This window comes from Myodes glareolus, chromosome 3 (assembly GCF_982192425.1).
Source record: "Myodes glareolus chromosome 3, mMyoGla1.1, whole genome shotgun sequence".
In the NCBI taxonomy this organism is placed as follows: Eukaryota; Metazoa; Chordata; class Mammalia; order Rodentia; family Cricetidae; genus Myodes; species Myodes glareolus.
The window spans coordinates 74,652,025-74,673,758 of NC_142028.1; the positions used below are offsets into that span (position 1 = coordinate 74,652,025).

General features: G+C 40.4%; 2 protein-coding genes across 2 annotated transcripts; both read left to right on the top strand.

The window, feature by feature from the left end:
* The first annotated feature begins 1,326 nt into the window (after positions 1 to 1,326).
* Positions 1,327 to 2,271, top strand: LOC125410814 (olfactory receptor 2A12-like). Its single transcript, XM_048450558.3, has one exon. It carries the CDS (start codon positions 1,327 to 1,329, stop codon positions 2,269 to 2,271), a length of 945 nt encoding a protein of 314 aa, XP_048306515.2.
* A 16,497-nt stretch (positions 2,272 to 18,768) lies between these two features.
* Positions 18,769 to 19,713, top strand: LOC125410758 (olfactory receptor 2A12-like). The gene has a single exon (XM_048450449.3). The coding sequence runs from the start codon at positions 18,769 to 18,771 to the stop codon at positions 19,711 to 19,713; it is 945 nt and encodes a 314-aa protein (XP_048306406.2).
* Positions 19,714 to 21,734: the final 2,021 nt, after the last annotated feature.

Genomic DNA, 21,734 nt, shown 5'->3' on the forward strand with positions numbered 1-21,734 from the left:
TTTTTACCTACTCCATTGTAGCATCTGTTTTTATGCTTCTGTTATTTCTAAGTCTTTGTATAAACTTTTGAGTACTTGTTTTTCCATTATTTTAGCTTACAGAGGGTTTTTTCACCCAAGGAAGGTATCCTTTAAAGAGATCTTACCTTTGCTTACCCTAAGAGGATAAATATATTTATCATACTTGATGTTAAAATTTGGTTACAGCCAGATGGTTGTGCTGCATGCCTGTATTCGCAGTACTCAGGACACAGAGGTGAATGGACCTCTTGAGCTTGAGGGCAGCCTGGTCTATAAAGTGAGTTCAAAGACAACCAGAGCTGTTACATAGAGAAACCCTGTCGTGAAGAACCAAAGTAAATAACAAGCTTGTTTGCTATAGATTTACCACTCAACCCCACAGTACACCTGGAATGGATTGTTTGCATGCAGAGGGAGGTAAGAGTTATAAAGGAAGAAATAACTTATCTTCTCAAATACCCACATGATCCATCAGCATTCCCTGGGAAGACTACAGTGTCTCCAGTGCACTACTCACATGACCTTCTGTCATAAATCATAGGACTACATGTGTGAGGGCCTGTGTCTAACTGATGTTTGTTCTGCTATCTTCATCTGCTCGTTTATTCTCTATTTTGCATGTACCCGTGTGTGTGTGTGTGTGTGTGTGTGTGTGTGTGTGTGTGTGTGGTTGTAGACTGATAGGATTCTTCCTCAATTGCTCTCTCCTTTTTCACTGAGACAGAGTCTCTCAGTTGAACTCAGTGCACATCATTTCACCCCCTTATTCTCTCTCTGCCTTTCCAGAACTGAAATAAGAGTGTGAGACTGCATACAACATATCCTGTGTTACATGTTATTTAGAGGAGTTAGTTGTGTGAGATGCATTAGATGTTCATCATAATCCTGATGTGTCCATCATAATTTATGAGTGTCACCAGCCTTATTTGATAGATGAAGAGACAGAGGCATTGGGAGGTTCAGTAGCTTGAGAAGTTTCACAGAAACTGAACAGTGTATTCAGAACCCACACGCTAGCCTTTCTTTTCTTAATTAAAAAGTATTTCTTTAATTTCATGTGTATAGATATTTGCTACATACTTGTTTGTGCACCTTGTGTATGTCTTGCCAGTGGAGGTCAGAGAGTGGAATCAGATCCCTTGGAACTGGAATTACACAGCTCTGAGTTTTCTGATCCCCTTCAACAGCAGTCAGTGCTCTTAACTTTTGAGTCATCTCACCAGCCTGTATCTCCCTTTTCTGTCTCTACAGCTGGCATGTATCCGGTGACACACAGATGAATGTGATTCTCTTACAACCTCAGCCATGTGGATGATTCCAGGGCAGAATCAGAGCTGGGTTTCTGAGTTCATCCTGCTTGGCTTCTCCAGTGACCCCACAACCAACAGCATCCTCTTCATTGTCTTCCTTTTCATCTACCTGTGCTCAGTCCTGGGCAATGGACTCATCATCCTGCTGATCTGCATGGACACACATCTGCACACTCCCATGTACTTCTTCCTCTGTATACTTGCCATATTGGATATGAGCTATGTCACTACCACCATGCCCCAGATGTTGGTACATCTTGTTTCTCATTCTCAGACAATCTCCTTTGCTGGTTGCTGGCTCCAGATGTATGTGTTTAGTGCTTTGTGTATGGTGGAGGCCACCTTCTATGCTGTTATGGCTTATGACAGGTATGTGGCCATTTGCCACCCTCTGCGTTATACTGTAATACTCAACTGGGCCATGTGCATATGGTTGGCATCTGGGTCTTGTGCCTGTGGTTTCCTCTTTTCTTTGTTGCATACTTACTTCACAATGAGTCTGCCATTTTGTGGGTCCAACAAGGTCAACCACTATTTCTGTGAAAGTCCTGCAGTGCGCAGCCTGGCTTGCAGGAATACCCACATAATTGAGATGGTAGACCAGATCTTGAATGTACTTATGGGTCTTACCCCAATTTCCCTCATTGTAGCTTCCTATGTTCATATTGCCAAGGCAATTCTCAAGATCAAGTCCACCAAGGGACGATGCAAGTCTTTCTCTACCTGTGCCTCCCACCTAACTGTGGTCTTCTTATTCTATGGTCCATCCTCTTACATCTACTTGAAGCCCAACTCCAGTTACTCCCCTGAGCAAGACAAGAAAATAACACTCTTTTACAATGCTTTCACAGCCTTGCTCAACCCCGTGGTCTACAGTCTGAGAAACAAGGACATTAAGAGGGCATTTCTCAAGGTTATGGGGCATAGTAAGGCAGGCTGATGAACCAGGATCTAGGAGAACCTGGAGTGGATCACTCACTATTTAAGAAAAGGACAGTTTCTTTATTGTGTGTCACTGACCAATGCATTTGAATCAACAGTGTACTTTGTAATTGGGATAAACCAAGGTGGCTGCCTTGATTGATATACAAAGGTATAATTCCAAACACATCATTACTCTTACTGGATTATAGCAAAATAGATTCATCTGTTCCCCATATTTGTAGTTGTACGTTGGGAATGGCCTTCTGTCCTCTCACGTCCATCCTGAAGTAGAAACCGTATATCCGACATATCATCCTAGAGCAGAAGAAAAGGAACAATGAACAAACTCGCAATAACTCGGCTTTTCAAGAGTGACCTGCTCCTCTGTGCGCACATTTTTTTGGCCAAAGCAATTGGCATGGTATTGTGGGATATTGTTTTAACTGGGTCAGATGAATTACTTTTGTTTATTCTGTAGAATATTGTTTTAACTGTGTAAAGGCGCATTACATTTGTTTGTGCTGCTTTTCCTAAATGATGTTATGATGTGTTACACTTGTTTATCCGGCATTTGTTTAATTATGTAGAGATGCGATCCATTTGTTTTACCTTGCCTGCCTTAGGCACCTGATTATTCAAATAAAAAGCAAGACAGAAAAGGGAAAGGCAAGGTTTACAGGCAGAAAGAATAAGTAGGAGGAGATTTAGGAATGAAAGACAAGAAGAGGAAAGAGAATGAGGAAGAAGAGGGGTACACATACTAGAATAGAAGCCAGGCTGCCACCACCTAGCTGATACAAGAAAAAGTGAATGTAAAATATACAGAAGGAAAGAAAACTAAAAAGGCCTGAGAAAAATAGTAGATAAAGAGAAACAGGCTAATTTGACTTAAAAGAACTAGCCAGAAATGAGCATAAACTAACCAAGCAATCAGAACTAATATGAAGTCTCTGTGTGATGATTTGAGTGCTGGTTGCTGACCCTAAAAATAGCTTAGTACACTGTTGTCCAACCTGGGAGCAGGAGGTAGAAAGTTTTTTGTATAGAGAATTAACACAAGGTCTTTTGCCATGGTCTGTTGTGCTGGGTCCTGTACTTTGAAGGCAGCAAGTGATGTACATTATGTAACCTGCTATAATTCCCAGGAAAACAATAGCATAACCTACAAACCACCAAAAACATGCTAACTGTGAATAACATGATAGTATAGACAGCAGAGGCTGAGGCACTACATTCTAAGTAGCACAGCAGGTGTTGTCAGAACAGAAGTAACCTGATAGTTTGTGGGACCTATGTTGATGGAGACTGCTCATTCATTTCCTGGATGCCCAGTACCGAATAATCACAAAGAAACTATATTAGTTATAACACTCTTTGGCCAATAGCTTAAGCGTATTTCTAGCTAGCTCTTACATCTTGAATTAACACATTTCATCATGAGGCAGTGGCCTACCAGTAGGGTTCCAGCATCCTTTTCCTTAGGCAGCTACATGATATCTCTCTGACTCTGCTTACTTTCTCTCTCTCTCTCTCTCTCTCTCTCTCTCTCTCTCTCTCTCTCTCTCTCTCTCTGTGTGTGTGTGTGTGTGTGTGTTCTGATTTTCCACCTGGCCTTACTCTGCTAAGTCATTGACCCAAATAGCTTTATTCATCAATGAATAAAAGCAACACATATACAGCAGGATCATCATCCCCCTTTTTCTGTCTAATTAAAATGGAAGGTTTTAAATTTAACATAGTAACATTACATATAATAATATAGGTATCAAATAAGAATTACACTTGCAATATTTAGTTTATTCATATGTGACAAAAATAAAGAAAATATTCCACCATCTATTTTATCCTTGTGAGTCTAAAGTTTTGTGCCTAATCTATCCTCTATCATAACTAAGCAAAATTATAATTATCACTATCTTTTTCAACTCCATCAAAGACCCCAGAAAGGTATAATATTACTTAAGTAATCAAGAAGTGCATTGTAAGCAACTTCCAAAACTTTAGAATTGACAGAGACATCTTGCTGCCAGGATGTTTCTCTGCAACATTGGGGCATCCATCTTTAGCCTACAGGACTTAGTATCTGGCAAACATTTTCATGAAGCAGGAAATTTGGAAGACTGTTTAACCTATATTAACAGTTTGTCAGTCACTTTATTCTGTATCCTCCAGAATATCTGGCAGATTCTTTCATGAATCAGGAACTTTGAAAGAACATCCCATCCTTTGGAAAGTTTAGCAGTCATTTCGCTGTGGGTCCTGCACATCCACTTCATACAGCACACTAAAAACAGTCCAAGCAAAAGAAGTTTCTTGCCCAAATGACTAGTCTTTTCACATTGAAAGCAAATCCCCATAGCAAGTTTCTTTAAAACCCATCAACCACTCTGAAGTAATTGATGCTACCAGAAGTGGACATGTCTCACTGTCAAAAAAAGTCTAAGTTCTCGGAACATTTTAAATGCCCTATTCTGTAGGTCTTTGAAGTGTTGATGTTTATCTTTCTAATGAAAATACATCTCCGTATATCTTGAAAGCCTAACTAATATGACTGCAAGTTTTACTATTATAGATGACTATGTATTAATCTATAATTTTTAATTATATATTACATTTTTAGATGAGATGTATAAACAAGAATAGAAATATACATAAAACAAAACTGACCTTAAATTTGTGTCAATAGACCAAGATTCATACCAATGCAAAGTATTCATCTCTGTATCATATCTCCCCTTCTTTTTTCTTAGACATTGACTGAGACCATTAATCACTTACAATCAGACCTTTTAAAATTAAAATAAACATTTATTAACAATTATTTTCAGGATTTGAGAATAGTTTTTTCCAAACTGCTCTATGCTGTTTGTTGGACGAAGTATTTTTGTGGTTCATGGAGACCATAGGGGGGATCTTGTTCCATCAAATCACCTTAGCTTGGAAGGAATCCACAAGTTCTCATCTTCTATAAAAATGAAAGCAGAACCTCTTTTCCAAAGCAACATATCCTTAGATCCAAATTTTGAAGTCAAAATACCTTTATGCTTGTTTACCTTAGCAGCCCTCAGAATCAAATGTCTCTTTGCAGTCAAAAAATTCAAAGAAAACACAATAATATACATAATCCAGACTCTCTGTGTATATTTGATCTTTATGTGGCTTGTTTTTCTTACTCCTTTAAGCTATGACTATCTGTACTCTTTTATGTTACTTTGTCTCTTTAAAGACTTTGTATCATTTTACTCTTTTTCTTCTCTCTTTCAAGTCTAGGTACATTTTTTAAACATACTATAACCCATTCAGAGGTTTATTTCTGTCTGAATCTGTCTTTATTATGTATCGGTAATCATATTCTGACAAAAAGCACTTTTAAAATGGTAAGCAGCTGGATCACAGTGGTCCTGGATGCTGGCTCCACCTCTCTTGGCCTTTCAATATGGTGGAGGTATGTTACCGCCAGCTCTAAGCCATGCTCACCACCTCAGGTCCAGGGACACAGCAGGTCGTCATTAAGCATCTTGTAGCACTCTGCTCACAAACATTAAGTGCTCTGTAGAAGACCTCCTGAAAGAGACAGAGCCATTCGTGTTGACAGTATGAACCAGGAAACAGTTTATTAAAGTAGCCATGCCTCTGCTTGCAACCAGCAAACACAGCCTATCTGAAAAAAAAAATGCAACTACCAAGAATCTCCAATTGACTACGTATAGTCAGGTATAGGCTTTATGTGGAAATTCTTGCCCCTTGTTGGTGCCATTTGTAGACAGAGACTGTTTGTTCATTTCCCAGCTGTTCAGACCAAAATAATCACACAGAAACTATATTAATTACAACACTGTTTGGCCAATAGCTTAGCATATTCCTAGCTAACTCTTACATCTTAAATTAACCCATTTATTTAATCTATTAATCTGTGTATCACCATGAGGCTGTTGCCAACTGGTAAGGTTCCAGAACATGCTTGTCAGCAGTTGCCAGCACAGCATCTACCATGCTGTGGAGGTCTGGAGCCTTCACAGTAGAAATGAAGGCCATTATTGCCTTGAACACTTGTGGCTTTAGGTCATGGATCTAACACGGTTCTTTTTGCTCTCCTCCATGTTGTATTCAAACATGGCTCTGAAAACTGGAAAGCAAGCTGCTAAGAAAACTTTGTGAGCCCAGAATTCCTGGGAAGATAAAATCAGGAAGCAGTCTGTGAGGCTGGAATACTCCCACAGCTCTCATAGCTCATCTACCGACATGTACCTTAGAACCTGAATCCCTGGCTTCCTACTCTGGTCAGAGATGCTGAAGGAGTCCTGGACCATGCTCACCTTGCAGAGGAGGGTAAGCTCATTTTATGGGAGAAGCCAATGCCCATGAAGGACAAGGAAATCTCAAAAGATGAATGTTTGGAATCCCCAGTGTTGGTTTTGTAGGAACTAGAAGTCTCTTAGGCTCTTCACAATTTGGTATTTCTCTCCTTCAGTGTTCACAATCCAAATCTGGAACTTGGCCTATACTGGGCTCTTTGGGAGCTGAGCAGCCCTAAGGAAACTGACAGGTGATCTGTGCTTTCTTCACCGACCCCATTCAAATGTACTTTCAGACGCCATTTCTGTTTGTCATTGTTTCCTGGTGAGAAATCGAAACTTTTAATATCTTCCCTACATTCCCTCCAAGCAAAAACAGAAGTTGCTGATGGTCTACCTGTAGAAGAATTTCTGGATATGGTCTGTGTGTAGCCCTACCTCTCAGCTACGAGGTCCCCTGACATATCTGCTTGTGATGGTTTGAGAGTTAAACCTAATTCAAAATGAAGTACTACCGTTTATTTCCTCTTCAACTCAGTCCAGGAGTTTAGTTGCATCTACTGATCTTCAATATATGCTGGAATTCTGAAAAAATATTCTCTAATGCCAGCAAAGGAGTGGACTTGCTTCAAGGTGACGGCAAACAAGCAGAGAGCAACAGCTTCCTTCTTCCAGGTCCTTTTATACACTTCCAGCAGAAGGTGTGACCCAATTTAGGGTGTGTCTTCCAGCCTCTGGATCTGGGTTAAAGGTGTGTGTCTTCAGGCCTTGTGATCTGAATTAGATGATCATATGTCTTTCTGCCTCCAAAGTCTGTACTGGGAGTGGATCTACCTACTTCAACTTAAGAAAAACATTTTCACAGTTGTGTCCTTTATTTTAAAATTTTAGTTAATTGCATGTCTAGTTAAGTTGGGACTCAACAATAACAGTCACAAGTGTGTCTTGGTTACTGTGGTTCATCTTATGTAAAAGAAGGCATGGTGCCCATTCCTACACAGCTACTGCTTACTCTTCTGATTTTTTTATTGTTTTGATTGAGTAGCTGTTGGGAGTCTGGAAATCACCATGGCGCTTTCTCAGAAAACTGGGAATCAGCCTACCTCAAGAACCAGTGATATCACTTTTGGGCATATACCCAAAGGATATACCCAAAGGCATATACCCAATCATACCACAAGGACACTTGCTCAACAATATTCATAACAGCATAATTCATAAAAGCCAGAACTTGGCAACAACCAAGACGCCCCTCAACTGAAGAATGGATAAAGAAAATGCAGTACAATTACACAATGGAGGATTACTCACTACAAAAAACAATGACATCACGAAATTTGCATGCAAATGGATGGAACTAGGGAAAAAACATCCTGAGTGAAGCAACCCAACTCAGAGAGACAAACACAGTATGTCTCATAAAAGGATAGACAATATAAATCAAAGGATAACCAGGTTACAATTCTCAGCTCCAGAGAATTGAGAGGAGGCAAGAAAGAGGGTGAAAAGCGAGGGGGAAGAAGGAAAAAGAGTGGGAAAATATATTTAGCTCAATTAATGCACTTTTTTGAGAAAGACCACTCTGGGTATCCCTGCTGCTTGGGAACTCAATATATAGTCCAGCTGGCTTCAAACTGACAGAGATCCTCCCGCCTCTGTCCTAGGAGTGCTGGGGTTAGAGAAATACTCCACACACCTGGCCAGCACTCTTGTCATTTTGCAGGAGATCTAAGAAATTATTTCTTGATCCAATGTCATGAAAATTTCCTCTTGTACATTGTTTTAAAAGTTTCTTTTAGGTTTGGATACATTCTGCATTAATTTTGTGTATGGCAAAAGCCCAATTACATTCTTTTTTATGTGACTATCCATATGTCTCCTCCACATTTTTGGAAAACATTATCGTTTCCCCCATTGAACATTCTTTATGTACCTAACTAAAACTGTCAGTCAATACATTTCAGTGCTTGTGTATGGACCGACAATCCTAGTCTATTGAATTCCATGTCAGTCTTTGGCTAGTGTCATCTTTTTTTGTTTGCTCTCACTTTGCGAATGGTTTCAAAAGTGGAAAACATGAGTTCTTTTTCTTTGTCATTATTTTTAAAGATTGTTAGGCCTTGTCTTAGACACAAGTTTACTCCATGAAGAGACACTATGACCACAACAACACTTTTAGAGGTAAGCATGTAGTTGGGTGTTGCTTACAGAGGCAGAAGTTTAGTCCATCATTTACCAACATGGCAGGGGGATGCTGGCACTCTTGGGGAGAGGTAGCTGAAAGCTACATCCTTATCCACAGGCAGAGAGACAGTCACCCTGACATGGAATTTTGAAACCTCAAAGCTACCTCCAGTGATGTACTTTCTCCAACAAGGCCATGCCTCTTAATCCTTGTAATCCTTCCAAAGAGCTCCACTGTTTGGTAACTAAGTGTTCAAATATATAAGCCTATGGGATCATTGATAATCAAACAACCACATGCCTCTTCACGGATCCTTGCACTTTTTAGTGAACTTGAGGATCCATTTGGCAATTTCAAAATACTGACTGCTACGATTATGAGAGAGACATATTGAATCTGTTTAACTATTTAAGGTACCTTAACAATATAATCTTCTGTTACTGTTACATAAACCACACAGCCTTCAAATGACCTCATGAAATCAATCCCCCCATATAACATACATATATACACATTACAGTTATTATGTACTTAGATAAATATATAAAATATATTTTTGATACAGAAAAATGATTTTGCTTTATTTTACCATCCTTTTTTGTCTGATGTTACCCATAATTAAATAAACAGCCATGCAGTGATCCATTAATGAGGCATTGTCGACTGGGGGCCAATTAAGATGTCCCTGGTTGTGAGAGCTGTGGATCTGCCGCCTTCTCCTGCTGAAGCTCATCCTCCAGTCCTTAGGTCTGTGTCTCCTTCTGGTGCAAAATGAAACCTCTAGAGTTTCATCTTTATTCCATGCTGACCTCTGGGGTGACCCCATGACCATTGCAGAGTAGGCCCAGCTCTTAGCAGCAGAAACACTTTTGGTTAGAGCAGAGGTACGTCCATTAGCTTGAACTCACAAAATTAAGCATGACATAGACAATGGCAGATTCAGCATCACCTAAGCAGCAGGTGATCAGGCTCTGGAGGTAGTTCTACCATTCACTAAATGGGTGACATTTGTCAAATGACTCATGTCTTCTGGGTCACTTTTCGCTATCTGTGCAATGGGCAGGTAGGGCCATGCTTGGGGATCTCTTTGGGCCGCAGTCATTTAAAACACCAGGAGCATCCATGATGCCATGTTATGTCTGCTGATCTTTCTGAGTCCTCACCAAGAAAGAGAGAAGAACCAACAACAACATTTATTTGATTTTTTTCCTCTGATCTTTTTTTTCTTTTGCCAGATGCTAAATATGCTTTCTATGAAGCATTGGGCTTTTTCATGTTTTCAAGTTCTGTCCCCACATGTGACTGCTTCTCTGTCATTTTGTTGAAATACATGTGTACCCCAAATGGTGTGTGTGTGTCTTTCTCCCTTTTGAGCCCCTCCATATGATTCCATGACAAAATCTCAGTCACTAAAAACAGCAGAGCATGGGAGCTGTGTCATTCCATATGTGACACTCAATGACTTCTGTCTTCTTTCTGAATCTGTTTCCTTTTCTATCCTGGGGGAGAAGAATCTCAGCCTGGACTCAACTACCTCTCAGAGCTGATGAGGATCAACAACAGGAGTGAGGAGATCTGGGGTCAGAGCTGTGGAACAAGGCTTTGCAATATCTCTGCAGGGGCCAGGGTGCTTCTGATTAGTGCTGATTGCCAATTACTAAGGTGTAAATGCACCCATCAAAGTCAATGTCATGGATGCAACATATGCCACTGAATAGCAATTAAGATTACATGTCATTATACAGTGTTTCATCCAGCAAATGCACCTCACTACACAACTGCTAGAACACAGAGCACAGGAAAATGGAGTTGCTCATTAGGATGTGCAGTTTAGAGATTTTGTTGCCTTCAATTTTTTTAAAGTTATAATTCATGCATTGCCTTTACTCAAGTATTATACAGCTGAGCCACATTCCTAGGCACTCTGTCTTTGTTTCCAATACAATTTATTTGTCATTTCATTATTAACCTTTACTATTGATTGTGTTTAAGGAGCAGCTCACAGAAATTCTAGCCCCTTATCAATCATCATTCTCACCAGGAAGACTTTACAGCCCAGTCTTCTCCATCTGAATTCTTAAGGAAACCAAGAAACAGACAGCAGGCCGGGGTGGAGATGAGAGGTCATTAAACACTGGCCAGAACTTGTGGCAGGGTGTGGACATCACCACATTTATTTTCTAGCCAGCCTAGAGGGAAGAGGTTACCACTGGAATTCTACAGGAGAGACAAATGAGCCAGAATAACAGCAAGTTCAAGAGAAGATGATCCAGAGCTTGATATATTTGGACCCAAATTTTTATTTGCATCTAAAAGGCAGGAGCCCCTCAGAGAGTTTTCTCACTGCAGTTATGGAGACGTCACTGCTGACTTTCATGCTACTAGGTCATGGTTGACAGTTTTTATTTGTTTTTAAGTGTATCAACATTTTGTCTATACATACATACATACATACATACATACATACTTGTACAGGTACGTACAGCACATGTATGATTTGGTCCCTGGGGAGGTCAGGAGAACATACTAGATTGTCTAGAACTGGAATTATAGATAATTTGAACTGTCATGTCTGTGCTGGAAAAACAACTTAATGTTCTGCAAGACCAGCAAATCATCTTTTTCTCATGAGCATCCTCCAGCTCCCCCTTGTTATCTCTTCAATTAGCACGAGAGATTCTGGGTAACTTGCTCAGGTATTATACAGCAGAAAGGGAGGACTATGATTACCCCGAGGTAGTTGAGGAAGGAGACGACTATGACTCAAACATGGGTCTCACTGAGTATTCTCCTTACTCTGCATCCTCTAGAGCATAATATGTCAGCAGCATTTTTATCTTAGCCATTCTGATAGATGTGAGATGATATCTCAGAGTCATTTTGATTTCCATTTCCCTAATGGCTAAGAATTTTGAGCAAAGAGGGACACACATGGTGGGGTCCCAGGAAGGAAAACAGTTAAAATCTCCTGGTTAAACTGGAAGGGGGCAGGAGAGAGGGGATGGGGGATAGGAACATGAAGGATCAAATAGACTGAGATGGGGGAGGGATTGGGGCAATGAAAGAGATATCTTGATAGAGGGAGCCATTATGGAGTCAGGGAGAAACTTGGTATTAGAGGAATTCTCAGTAATCCACAAGGATGACCCTAGCTAAGACTCCTAGCAATAGTGGAGAAGGTGTCTGAAAAGACCTTTCCCTTTAATCAGATTAGTGACTATCCTAATTGTCATCACAGAACCTACATTCAGTAACTGATGGAAGCAGGTTTGGTGACCTAAGGCGAAGGACTTGGCTGAGCTCCTGGAGAAGGGAGGAAAGATTATGTGAAAAAGGGGGAATCAAGAGCATGATGGGGAGAACCACAGAGACAACTGACCCGAGCTAGTGGAGCTCACAGATTATTGGCTGACAGCTGAGGAACCTACATGTGACTGAACTAGACCCTCTAAATGTTGCTGATAGTTATGTGGCTTGTTCTATTGTGGAGCGGGCCTCTGGCAGTGGCATCCCTGGTGCTCAAATTGGCTTTTTGGAGTTCATCCCTATAGTAGGATACCTTGCTAAGCCTTAATACAGGGGTGAGGGAACTTGGTTCAGCCTTAAGTTGGTACACCAGACTTCGATAACTACATGATGGAGGCATTACCCCCTCTGAGAAGTGGATGGGGATAGGAAGTGGTGAGGTGTAGGGGTGAAGGAAGGGGAAGGAGAGGGAACTGAGGTTGGTGTGTAAAATGAAAAGTAAATTATTTAATAAAAAATATGAAAATAAAAAGAATTATTAGATAACAATGTACACAATGATACTTGATAGACTGGAAATGAAAGAGATGTACATCATTTCATAAAGGAAAAAAATTACATTCACAATGTCCAGTCCATTACTATTAGGCAAATACAGAGAAATTATTATCTATCCTATCTTGATAAATTTGAATTTTATACCTAAATCACTTTCTTTCATAACTTATATTACAAACCTATAGATATTTAGATCTTAAAGCATTTTCTTAGAAAAACAATGTGAATTTTTATGTCTCTCAATATCATAAACTTTACATCTCTATTGTAAGTTTCTTTTCTGAACTTAGTAACAAAAAGTTTTAGATATAACTATCTAGTTATACACAGGTATAACTATAGAATCTTGTTACAGCATCGGAGATTTAGTCCATCATTTACCATCATGGCATGGTTATTGGGGCATTCCTGTCATTAGAGCAGTAGCTGAAAGATACATCCTGATCCACAGCCAGAGGCACAGTGATCCTGGCATGGGCTTTTGAAACCTCAAAGCCTAACTCCAGTGGTGCACTTTCTCCAACAAGGCCACACCTACTAATCCTTCTAATCCTTCCAAAGATCTCCACTGTTTGGTAACTAAGTGTTCAAATAAATGAGCCTATGGGGCCACTGTTAGTCAAACAGCCATAGGCTTCTTTAGGGACCCTAGCACTTCCCAGTGAACTTTGAGATCCATTTGGCAATTTCAAAAGGCTTACTGCTAAGATTAAAAGAGAGAAACATTAAATCTGAGTATCTATTTAGGGTGTACTGACACGTTAATGATATAGTCTTCTGTTACATGAACCATCATCTTCAAATGACTTCTTGAAATTAATCACCCCCCATAACACACACATACACACATTAAAGCTATTATTTATTTAGATACTATATAGAATATATATATATACATACATACACACACATATATGTGTGTATGTATGTATGTATGTATTGGTAGAGAAAAATGTTTCTGTTTTGTTTTACCATCCTTTTTTTCTGATGCTATCCATAATTAAATGAGCAACCATGCAGTGGTCCATTAATGAAGCATTGACATCTGTGGGCCAGTTAAGGCGTCCCTGTTGTGAGAGCTGTGGATCTGCTGCCTTCTCTTTCTGAAGTTCACCCTCCTCTTCTTAGGTCTGTGGGTTCTTCTGGTGCAGAAAGAAACCTCTAGAGTTTTACCTTTACTTCCTGCTGACCTCTGGATTGGTGTCATGACGATTGTGAAATTGGCTCAACTCTGAGCAGCAGAAGGATTTTTGATTACAGCAGAGGTACAGCCAATAGCTTGAACTCACACAATTAAGCATGTCACAGACAATGGCAGCTTCAGCCTCACCCAAGCAGCAGGTGGCCAGGCCTTGGAGGTAGTTCTACCATTCACTAAATGGGTGACATTTGTCAAATGACTCATGTCTTCTGGATCACTTTTTGCTATCTGTGCAATGGACAGGTAGGACCATGCTTGGGAATCTCTTTGGGCTGCAGTGATTTAAATCACCAGGAGTAGCCAGGATGCCATGTTATGTCTGCTGACCTTTCTGAGTCCTCACCCAGAAAGATAGAAGAACCAACAATAACACAATAACATTTTTTTCATTCTATTTTATTTCTCTGACCTTGGTGGTTTTTTTTTTTTTTTTTTTTTTTTTTTTTTTTTTTTTTTTTTTTTTTTTTTTTTTACTTTTGACAGATTCTCAAATAAGAAATAAGTTTTCTGTGAGGCTTGGGGTTTTTTCATATTTCCAATTTTTGTCTCCACGTGTGACTATTTCTCTGCCATGTTGTAGAAATCCATGTTTAATACAAATGGTGTGTGTGTGTTTCTCCCTTTTGAGTCCCTCTCTATGATTCCATAATAAAATCTTCATGACTTAAAACAACAGAGCATGGTGGCTGTGTCATTTTATACATGATACTCAATGACTTCTGTCTTTTTCTTTGTGAATCTGTTTCTTTATTAATCAAAGTGGAGAAAAATCTATGCTGGGCTTGATTGTCTCTTGGAGTTGATGAGGATCAATAACAGGAGTGAAGAGAGTTGGGGTCATAGCTGTGGAAAAAGGCTTAGCATCAGCACTGCAGGGACCAGGGTGCTTCTAAATAGTGCTGATTGCCAATTATTAAGATGTAAATACACCTATGATGGCCAGTGTCATGATTGCAATACATGCCACTGAGCAGCAGTTGAGATTACATGTCATTATACAGTGTTTCAACCAGTAAATGCACCTCACTAAACAACTGCTAGAACACAGAGCACAGGAAAATGGAGTTTCTCCTCAGGATGTGCAGAGTTCAGAGCTTGTGCTGCCTTTAAAATGCTATGAGTCAAACTCTAGGCTCAGACATTGTCTTTACTCAGGTGCTATACAGCTGAGCCACATTCCTAGGCACTCTGTCTCTGTTTCCAATACAATTTCTTTGTCATTTCATGATTAACCTTTACTATTGGCTGTGTTTAAGTAGAAGCTCACAGGAATTCTAACCCCTTATCAATCAATCACACTTAACTAGAAGACTGTATAGTCCAGTCTTCTCCTTTTAAATCCTTAAGAAACCAAGACACAGGCATCAGGCAGGGATGGAGATTCCAAGTCAGGGGACACTGTCCAGACCTTGTAGCCAGGTGGTGACATCATGACATTTACTTTCTAGCCAGCCAAGAAGAGAAGGGATTACTATTGGAATTCTGCAGGAGACAAGTGAGGCCGAATAACAGCAAGGTCAAGATAACATGATCCAGAGCTTGATACATTTGGACCCAAATTCTTATTTGCATCTAAAAGGCAGGAGCCCCTGGAGAGCTTTCTCACTGCGCTCTCATGGGGATGTCACTGCTGACTTCCATGCTACTATGTCATGGTTGACAGTTTTTACTTGTTTTTTTAAGTGTATCAGCATTTTACCTATACATCCCTGCATACATACATACGTACATACATGCATACATGCATACATACAGCACAGGTAATCCTGGTCTCTGAGGAGGTCAGAAGAGGGTACTAGATCCTCTAGAATTGGAAATCTAGATGGTTTGAACTGCCCTATCTATGCTAGGAACCCAACTTAATGTTCTGCAAGATTAGCAAATCCTGTTTTTCTGATAAGCATGCTCCAGCTCCCATTCTTGTTATCTCTTCATTAGCACCAGAGGCTCTGGGTAACTTGCTCAGATATTATACAGCAGAGAAAGGAGGACTATGACTGCCAGAACGTCGTTGAGGAAAGAGAGGAGTGTGACTTACACATGGTCTCATTGAGTATCAGGGCTCAGGTTTGGGGAAGTAAAAGAGGAACCAGAGTGAGAACTTGAGTCCTTGACTGTTTATCAGGTGACCAGGTTCCAGCTCCTCTTCTCTGAACTGCTCTTATTCCCCCAATTAGTCTAGAAAAGGGAACAGGTCACCACTCCTACCTCTGTGAATTGTTTCCCTCTGCTCTGCCCCCCAAGGGTCTCCCTGTAGTGCTCTTGTTGACAGCATCCAGGGATGTCTTAGCATCCCTACTGGGAACAGAAATGGCCCTTTCTCAGCTCTCCTAGAAAAGCTCAGAGAGGAGGCAGGGTCATAAAACCTCAGGAACTGTTCCCACTGGTAAGAGATGAAAAGGTCTGAGTTCACTTTTATTAAGAAGGATTTTTATGGGTAAAGTCTTCAGGAGCCAAGGCTGGCCTACTATCAGAGAAAGAGAGAGATTCAGTCCCTCAAACTCTACAGCACCTTGGAATTTCTCTGGAGATTCAGCTGCCTAGAATACTATCACTCTGTACTCAGTTGCTTTATGGGCTTCCTCATAACAAGAAACTGCCACGCAGTGACACAATCCCTGGATTTACAAGTGGTAAGATAGTCACTGATGTTTTTCTTATGGGTAGGGTTCAGGCATCTGTGTGTCTGGAGATAATAATTAGTCAAGGCACCCATCTCCAAGTCTCTGTGCATGCATCTCACACTCCCCAAACCTCTGCCCTTCTTCAATCACATGAAGAACGTGCTGAGGAAGACAGATGCACAGCAATGAGAAAGGGAAGTGGACACAAAACCCTGCTACTAAATAATAATAATAATAATAATTTAATTACAATTAACCCCTATCAGGAAAGGGACAATCTGTTTTCTTTAAAAGCTTGTCACTGTGCATATCAGTTAGTCTACAACTGGACGCATGCTCAGGATTAGTTTCCCAACAGGAGACTGGCTCCATAGATGTGGTAGATATTTTTTCATTTTCTTTCTTTTAGTTCTTTTGTTTTTAATTTCTGTAGATTGTTTTGTCTCAAAAGAAAGTATAAGAAGTAAAAAAAAAACTACAAAGTTGGGTGGAGAGAGTCTGGGAGAAGTTAGGGGAAGGGAAGGATATATCCAAGTATATTATATGAAAGTAAATTTTAAAAATGCAAAAAAAGAAAAGACTGTGTTGAGGAGGAAAATTAAGAGGTAAGGGGCACATGGGGACACTGATGCAGAAATGTTGAGAGAGATGATGTGTTTCTGACCTGGTGGAAAGGAAGGGCAGCTGTGAGGTTCTGAGCAGTAGACTGGTCAGGAGAGGGGATGGGGACAGGGAAAGAGAAGACTGAGGGTGTCTAGGAGTCTTTTTCATATTTCTACTCCCATCAGAGCAATTCCTGCTTTAATCATTGTCTTGCTGATTAGCATGAGCAGTGCTAAAGTTCAGACTCTTTTGAGCAGTGTTAGGAAATTCCCTTCTCATGCCTTTTCTTGAACCTATGTTTGTAGGAACCTTTGTGTTTACATATAGTTTCAGAAATATACTTGATATTTCTGTTGCTAGCAATACAGTAATACATACATTAACTGTGTTCAACTTTAGAGAACACAGCCAGGCACATAGTAAAGGGATCACTTTAGTTCACTCTCCCACTGGATCCAGTTACTCTTGCCAACACAAGATTCTGTCATTGTAGCCAGGCTGATAGGGGTGTGGTGATGTGAGACTGAGAAGAGGAGGTGGGCGTTGGCTCTGTGCTGATCTTGGCAATCTCCAGATGTATAATGGTGCTGAGAACCTCAGCCTCCTCAGTGCTCACTAGACAGCTGCCTGTGAAATGCCCTTTAAATGTGGTTCACTATTCTGTGGGAATTTCTGCTGCTATTTTTGTGCTTTTCTGATTCCTCGTATAAATAATTTGAGTACTTTTTGCTTATTCTAAATTACCATTATTGCTCTTTTAAGGAAATCTAATATTTGCTTCCCCCAAAATTACACATAGATGTGTTTATCATGTTTGAATATAAAGAAAATAATGGATGTTTTAGAGTTACTTGGAATTGAATGTTTGTGTACATAGGGAGATGGGAGTGGAAAAAGAATAAATGACTTTCCTGCTACCATACTCCATGATCCATCAGCATTCACTGAGAAGACTACAGAGTCTCCATTGTACTATGCACAAACTTCTATCATTGTCCATAGGACTATAGGTATGAGAGCTTGTGTCTGACTGACATTAGCTCTGTCTCCTTCATCTACATGCTTACTCTCTTTTGCATATGTCTGTGGTGCATGTGTGTGTGTGTGTGTGTGTGTGTGTTTGTGTGTGTGTGTGTATGCATGTGTGTATGTGTGTGTTTGTTGAGAGACTGGCATGGTGTTCTTTCTCAACTGCTCTGACCTTATTCCTTGAGACAGAGTCTCTCAGTTGAATCCAGTGCCCATCATTTCAGTAGTTAACCGTCTTATTCTGGGGATCCCATCTCTGCCTTCCAGAGAAGGAATGAGACTGTGAGACTGTGTACATGTCATGTGTTATGTTCTGGTTCCAGGAGTTAGGTGAAATACATTAGATATTCCTCACTCTCCTGAGACATTTTTGTCATCAGCCTCCTTTGATAGGTGAAGAGACCAAGACATTGGGAGGTTCAGTAGCTTGAGAAAAATGAACAGAAACTGAACGGTGCTCAGAACCCACATGCCAGCCATTCTTTTCCTAATTAAAAAGTATTGTTTTTTACTTTATGTGTATGTGTTTTTGCCTACATACATGCTACATACATACATACATACAGGTGTCTGACCTGTACTTGTGAGAGGAGAGAGTCATTTTGCCTGGAATTGGAGACACAGATTGTTCTGAGTTGTCTGATTCTGTGGAACAGCAGTCAGTGCTCTTAATCTTTGAGCCATCTCACCAGCCTGTATCTCCCCTTTCTGCCTCTATAGCTGGCCTATGTCAGGTGAACATAGATGAAATGATTCTCTTACAGCCTCAGCCATGTGGATGATTCCAGAGCAGAACCAAACTTGGGTTTCTGAATTTATCCTGCTTGGCTTCTCCAGTGACCCCACGACCAACAGCATCCTCTTCATTGTGTTTCTTCTCATATACCTGGGATCAGTCATGGGCAATGGGCTCATCATCATGCTGATCTGCCTGGATACACATCTTCACACTCCCATGTACTTCTTCCTCTGTATACTTGCCATGTTGGATACAGGTTACATCACCACCACCATGCCTCAGATGTTAGTGCATCTTCTTGCTCACTCTCACACCATCTCCTTTGCTGGCTGCTGGATACAGATGTATGTGTTTGGTGCCCTGGCTGCTACTGAGAGCATGTTGTTTGTTGTCATGGCTTATGACAGGTATGTGGCCATTTGCTACCCACTGCATTATACTGTCATCCTCAACTCCGGACTGTGCATAGAACTGGCATCTGGGTCTTTAGTCTGTGGTTTCCTCTCTGCTTTGTTACATACGTTCTTCACAATGCATCTGCCATATTGTGGGCCCAACAAAATCAACCACTATTTCTGTGAAGGCCCTTCAGTGCTTAGCCTGGCTTGCATGGATACCCACCTCATTGAGATGGTAGACCAGGTCTTGAGTATTCTCATGTGTCTTATTCCAATTTCCCTCATTATGACATCCTACATTCATATTGCAGAGGCTATTCTCAAGATCAAATCCACCCAAGCCCGCTGCAAGGCTTTCTCTACCTGTGCCTCACATCTGGCTGTGGTCACACTCTTCTATGGTCCAGCCTCTTACATCTACATGAGACCCAACTCCAGCTACTCCCCTGAGCGAGACAAGCAGATCTCACTCTTTTATAATACCTTCACTGCTTTGCTCAACCCCGTGGTCTACAGTCTGAGGAACAAAGACATCAAGAGGGCATTTCTCAAGACCCTGGCACACGGTAGAGTGGACTAGTGAACCAGGATCCTTGAGACGTTTGAGTGGATTATCACTTCTTGGTAAAGGAAAAGCATCTTGATTTAATTGTTCTGTGGAATGACCTTCTGTCCTTTCACACCCATTCTGAAGGAAGAAGCTTATATCCAACATGACATCCTAGATCAGAGGTAAAGGAACAGTGGACAAACTTACAATGACTCAACTTCTTAAGAGTAACCTGTTTCTCTTTCCACAAATTCTCTTGGCCAAAGGAAGTAGTATGGTCCAGCCTGACAACAGGAGGTGGGAAGTTTTTGTGTAGAGAGAAGTAATACAAGCTCTGTGGCTATGCTCTAATATGCTGACCCCTCTCCTTTGAAGGCAGCAAGTCATGTGCATTTTATAACCTGATATAGTTCCTAGAAATCAAAAGCACACATATAAACCAACACAAACATACTAACTGTGGAAAGCATGATAGTGGAGACAGCAGAGGCTGAGGCACTGTATGCTAAGTAGCATAGCATTGTTGTCAGGACAGGGGTGAGCTGATAGATTATGGAACAGAACCAATATAGCTCAGAGAACTAATGTCACACATAAATTCAGTGTGGTCTATGGGGAAACCTGATGGCCTCTTCTGTCAAATACTGCAGTGCTGGAAGTGAAGGGAGCTGGGTTCTCATCAGAGCTTTCCCAACTTTTCTCCTCATAGGCAGCAGCCAAAGTGTGTCCAAATGTTGACTCCTGACTGCTTGCTCTCTTTCTACCATTTTCTGATAGAGAGAATGGATTGCCTCTCATTTTCAGAAGCTCTTAACTGACCAATCAGCAGATTCCTCTTTGATTTAGTGCCTGAACTATTCTTTCCTAAGGAGGCCTCAAGCCCTCTAGTACTATTCTGTGGCCAAATATTTCTGGATAATGGGTACCCTCCATTCATCGTTAATATTCCTTACTATTGTTTACTCTTAGAATTGTTTTTGAGAATTCTTGTAAATATGGGCTAGTCTGGAACTTTACACATTATTGAAGATAACCTTGAACTTCCAGTTTTTCTTCCTTGACTTCCCCAGTGCTAGGATTATAGGATGGGAAACCACACCTGGGAGAATTTTTGCATCTTTGATGATACTTGGTAAAATGCAAATCATATATTTCAAAAAACAGAGATTCTTCTTAAGTAGCCCTGTCTCTTCTGGGACTCACAATGTGGAACATGTTGGCATCAAACTCACAGCTCCTCCAACCTCTGGCCTAGTAGTGCTGGTGTTATAGGAACACTCCACTCCACGTGACCAAGCACTTTCTCTCTTGCTGTTTTGCAGTAGAGCTAAGAAATTGTTTCTTTATCCAATGTCATGAAAATTACTCCCATATTTCATTTCAAAGTTGTTTTTAGATTTTGATTTTTTTCTGAATTAATTGTTTTGCATGCTATGTGGCAAGGGCCCAGTTACATTCTTCTTCATGTAGATATCTATATGTACAATCAGACTTTCTTGAGAATTTCCTCGACTGCCAGCCCTCAAACAATAACATGGAGCCTTATTATTAAATATGAAAGTTTGTTCTTTATCTTTGGCTTATTCCCAACTACCTCTCATAACCGAAATTAACTGATTCTATTAATCTGGATTTAGCTGATTCTATTAATCTGAATTTTTCTATATTGCTTTTTACATCTCTTTTATCTTGTTTTTCTGACATGTTTCACATCTTGCCGGCATCTTCCTTGTGAGCCTGGATTCATCCAGAGTTTCTCTCTTTCCCCAGAAATCCTGTCTATTCTCTCCTACCTAGCTATTGGTCATTCAAGTCTTATTAAACCAATAAAGAGGTGCCTTTGAAATAAAATGATCAAATATTTCACAACTTCTCCCTTTTATCTAAGTAAAATGGGAAGTGTTAATTCTAACACAATAAAACTATATACAATAAGAGCAATTATTAAATAAGAATTTCCCTTTTACCTCGCTTTTCTGAATTGTGGATTAGAGTTTGGTTATCCTTTGCTTTACACATCACATGCATGCATGAGTGATATGCCATGTTTG

Coding starts and splice junctions, on each gene's coding strand:
- LOC125410814 (XM_048450558.3), top strand. CDS start 1,327: ATGTGGATGATTCCAGGGCAGAATCAGAGCTGGGTTTCTGAGTTCATC.
- LOC125410758 (XM_048450449.3), top strand. CDS start 18,769: ATGTGGATGATTCCAGAGCAGAACCAAACTTGGGTTTCTGAATTTATC.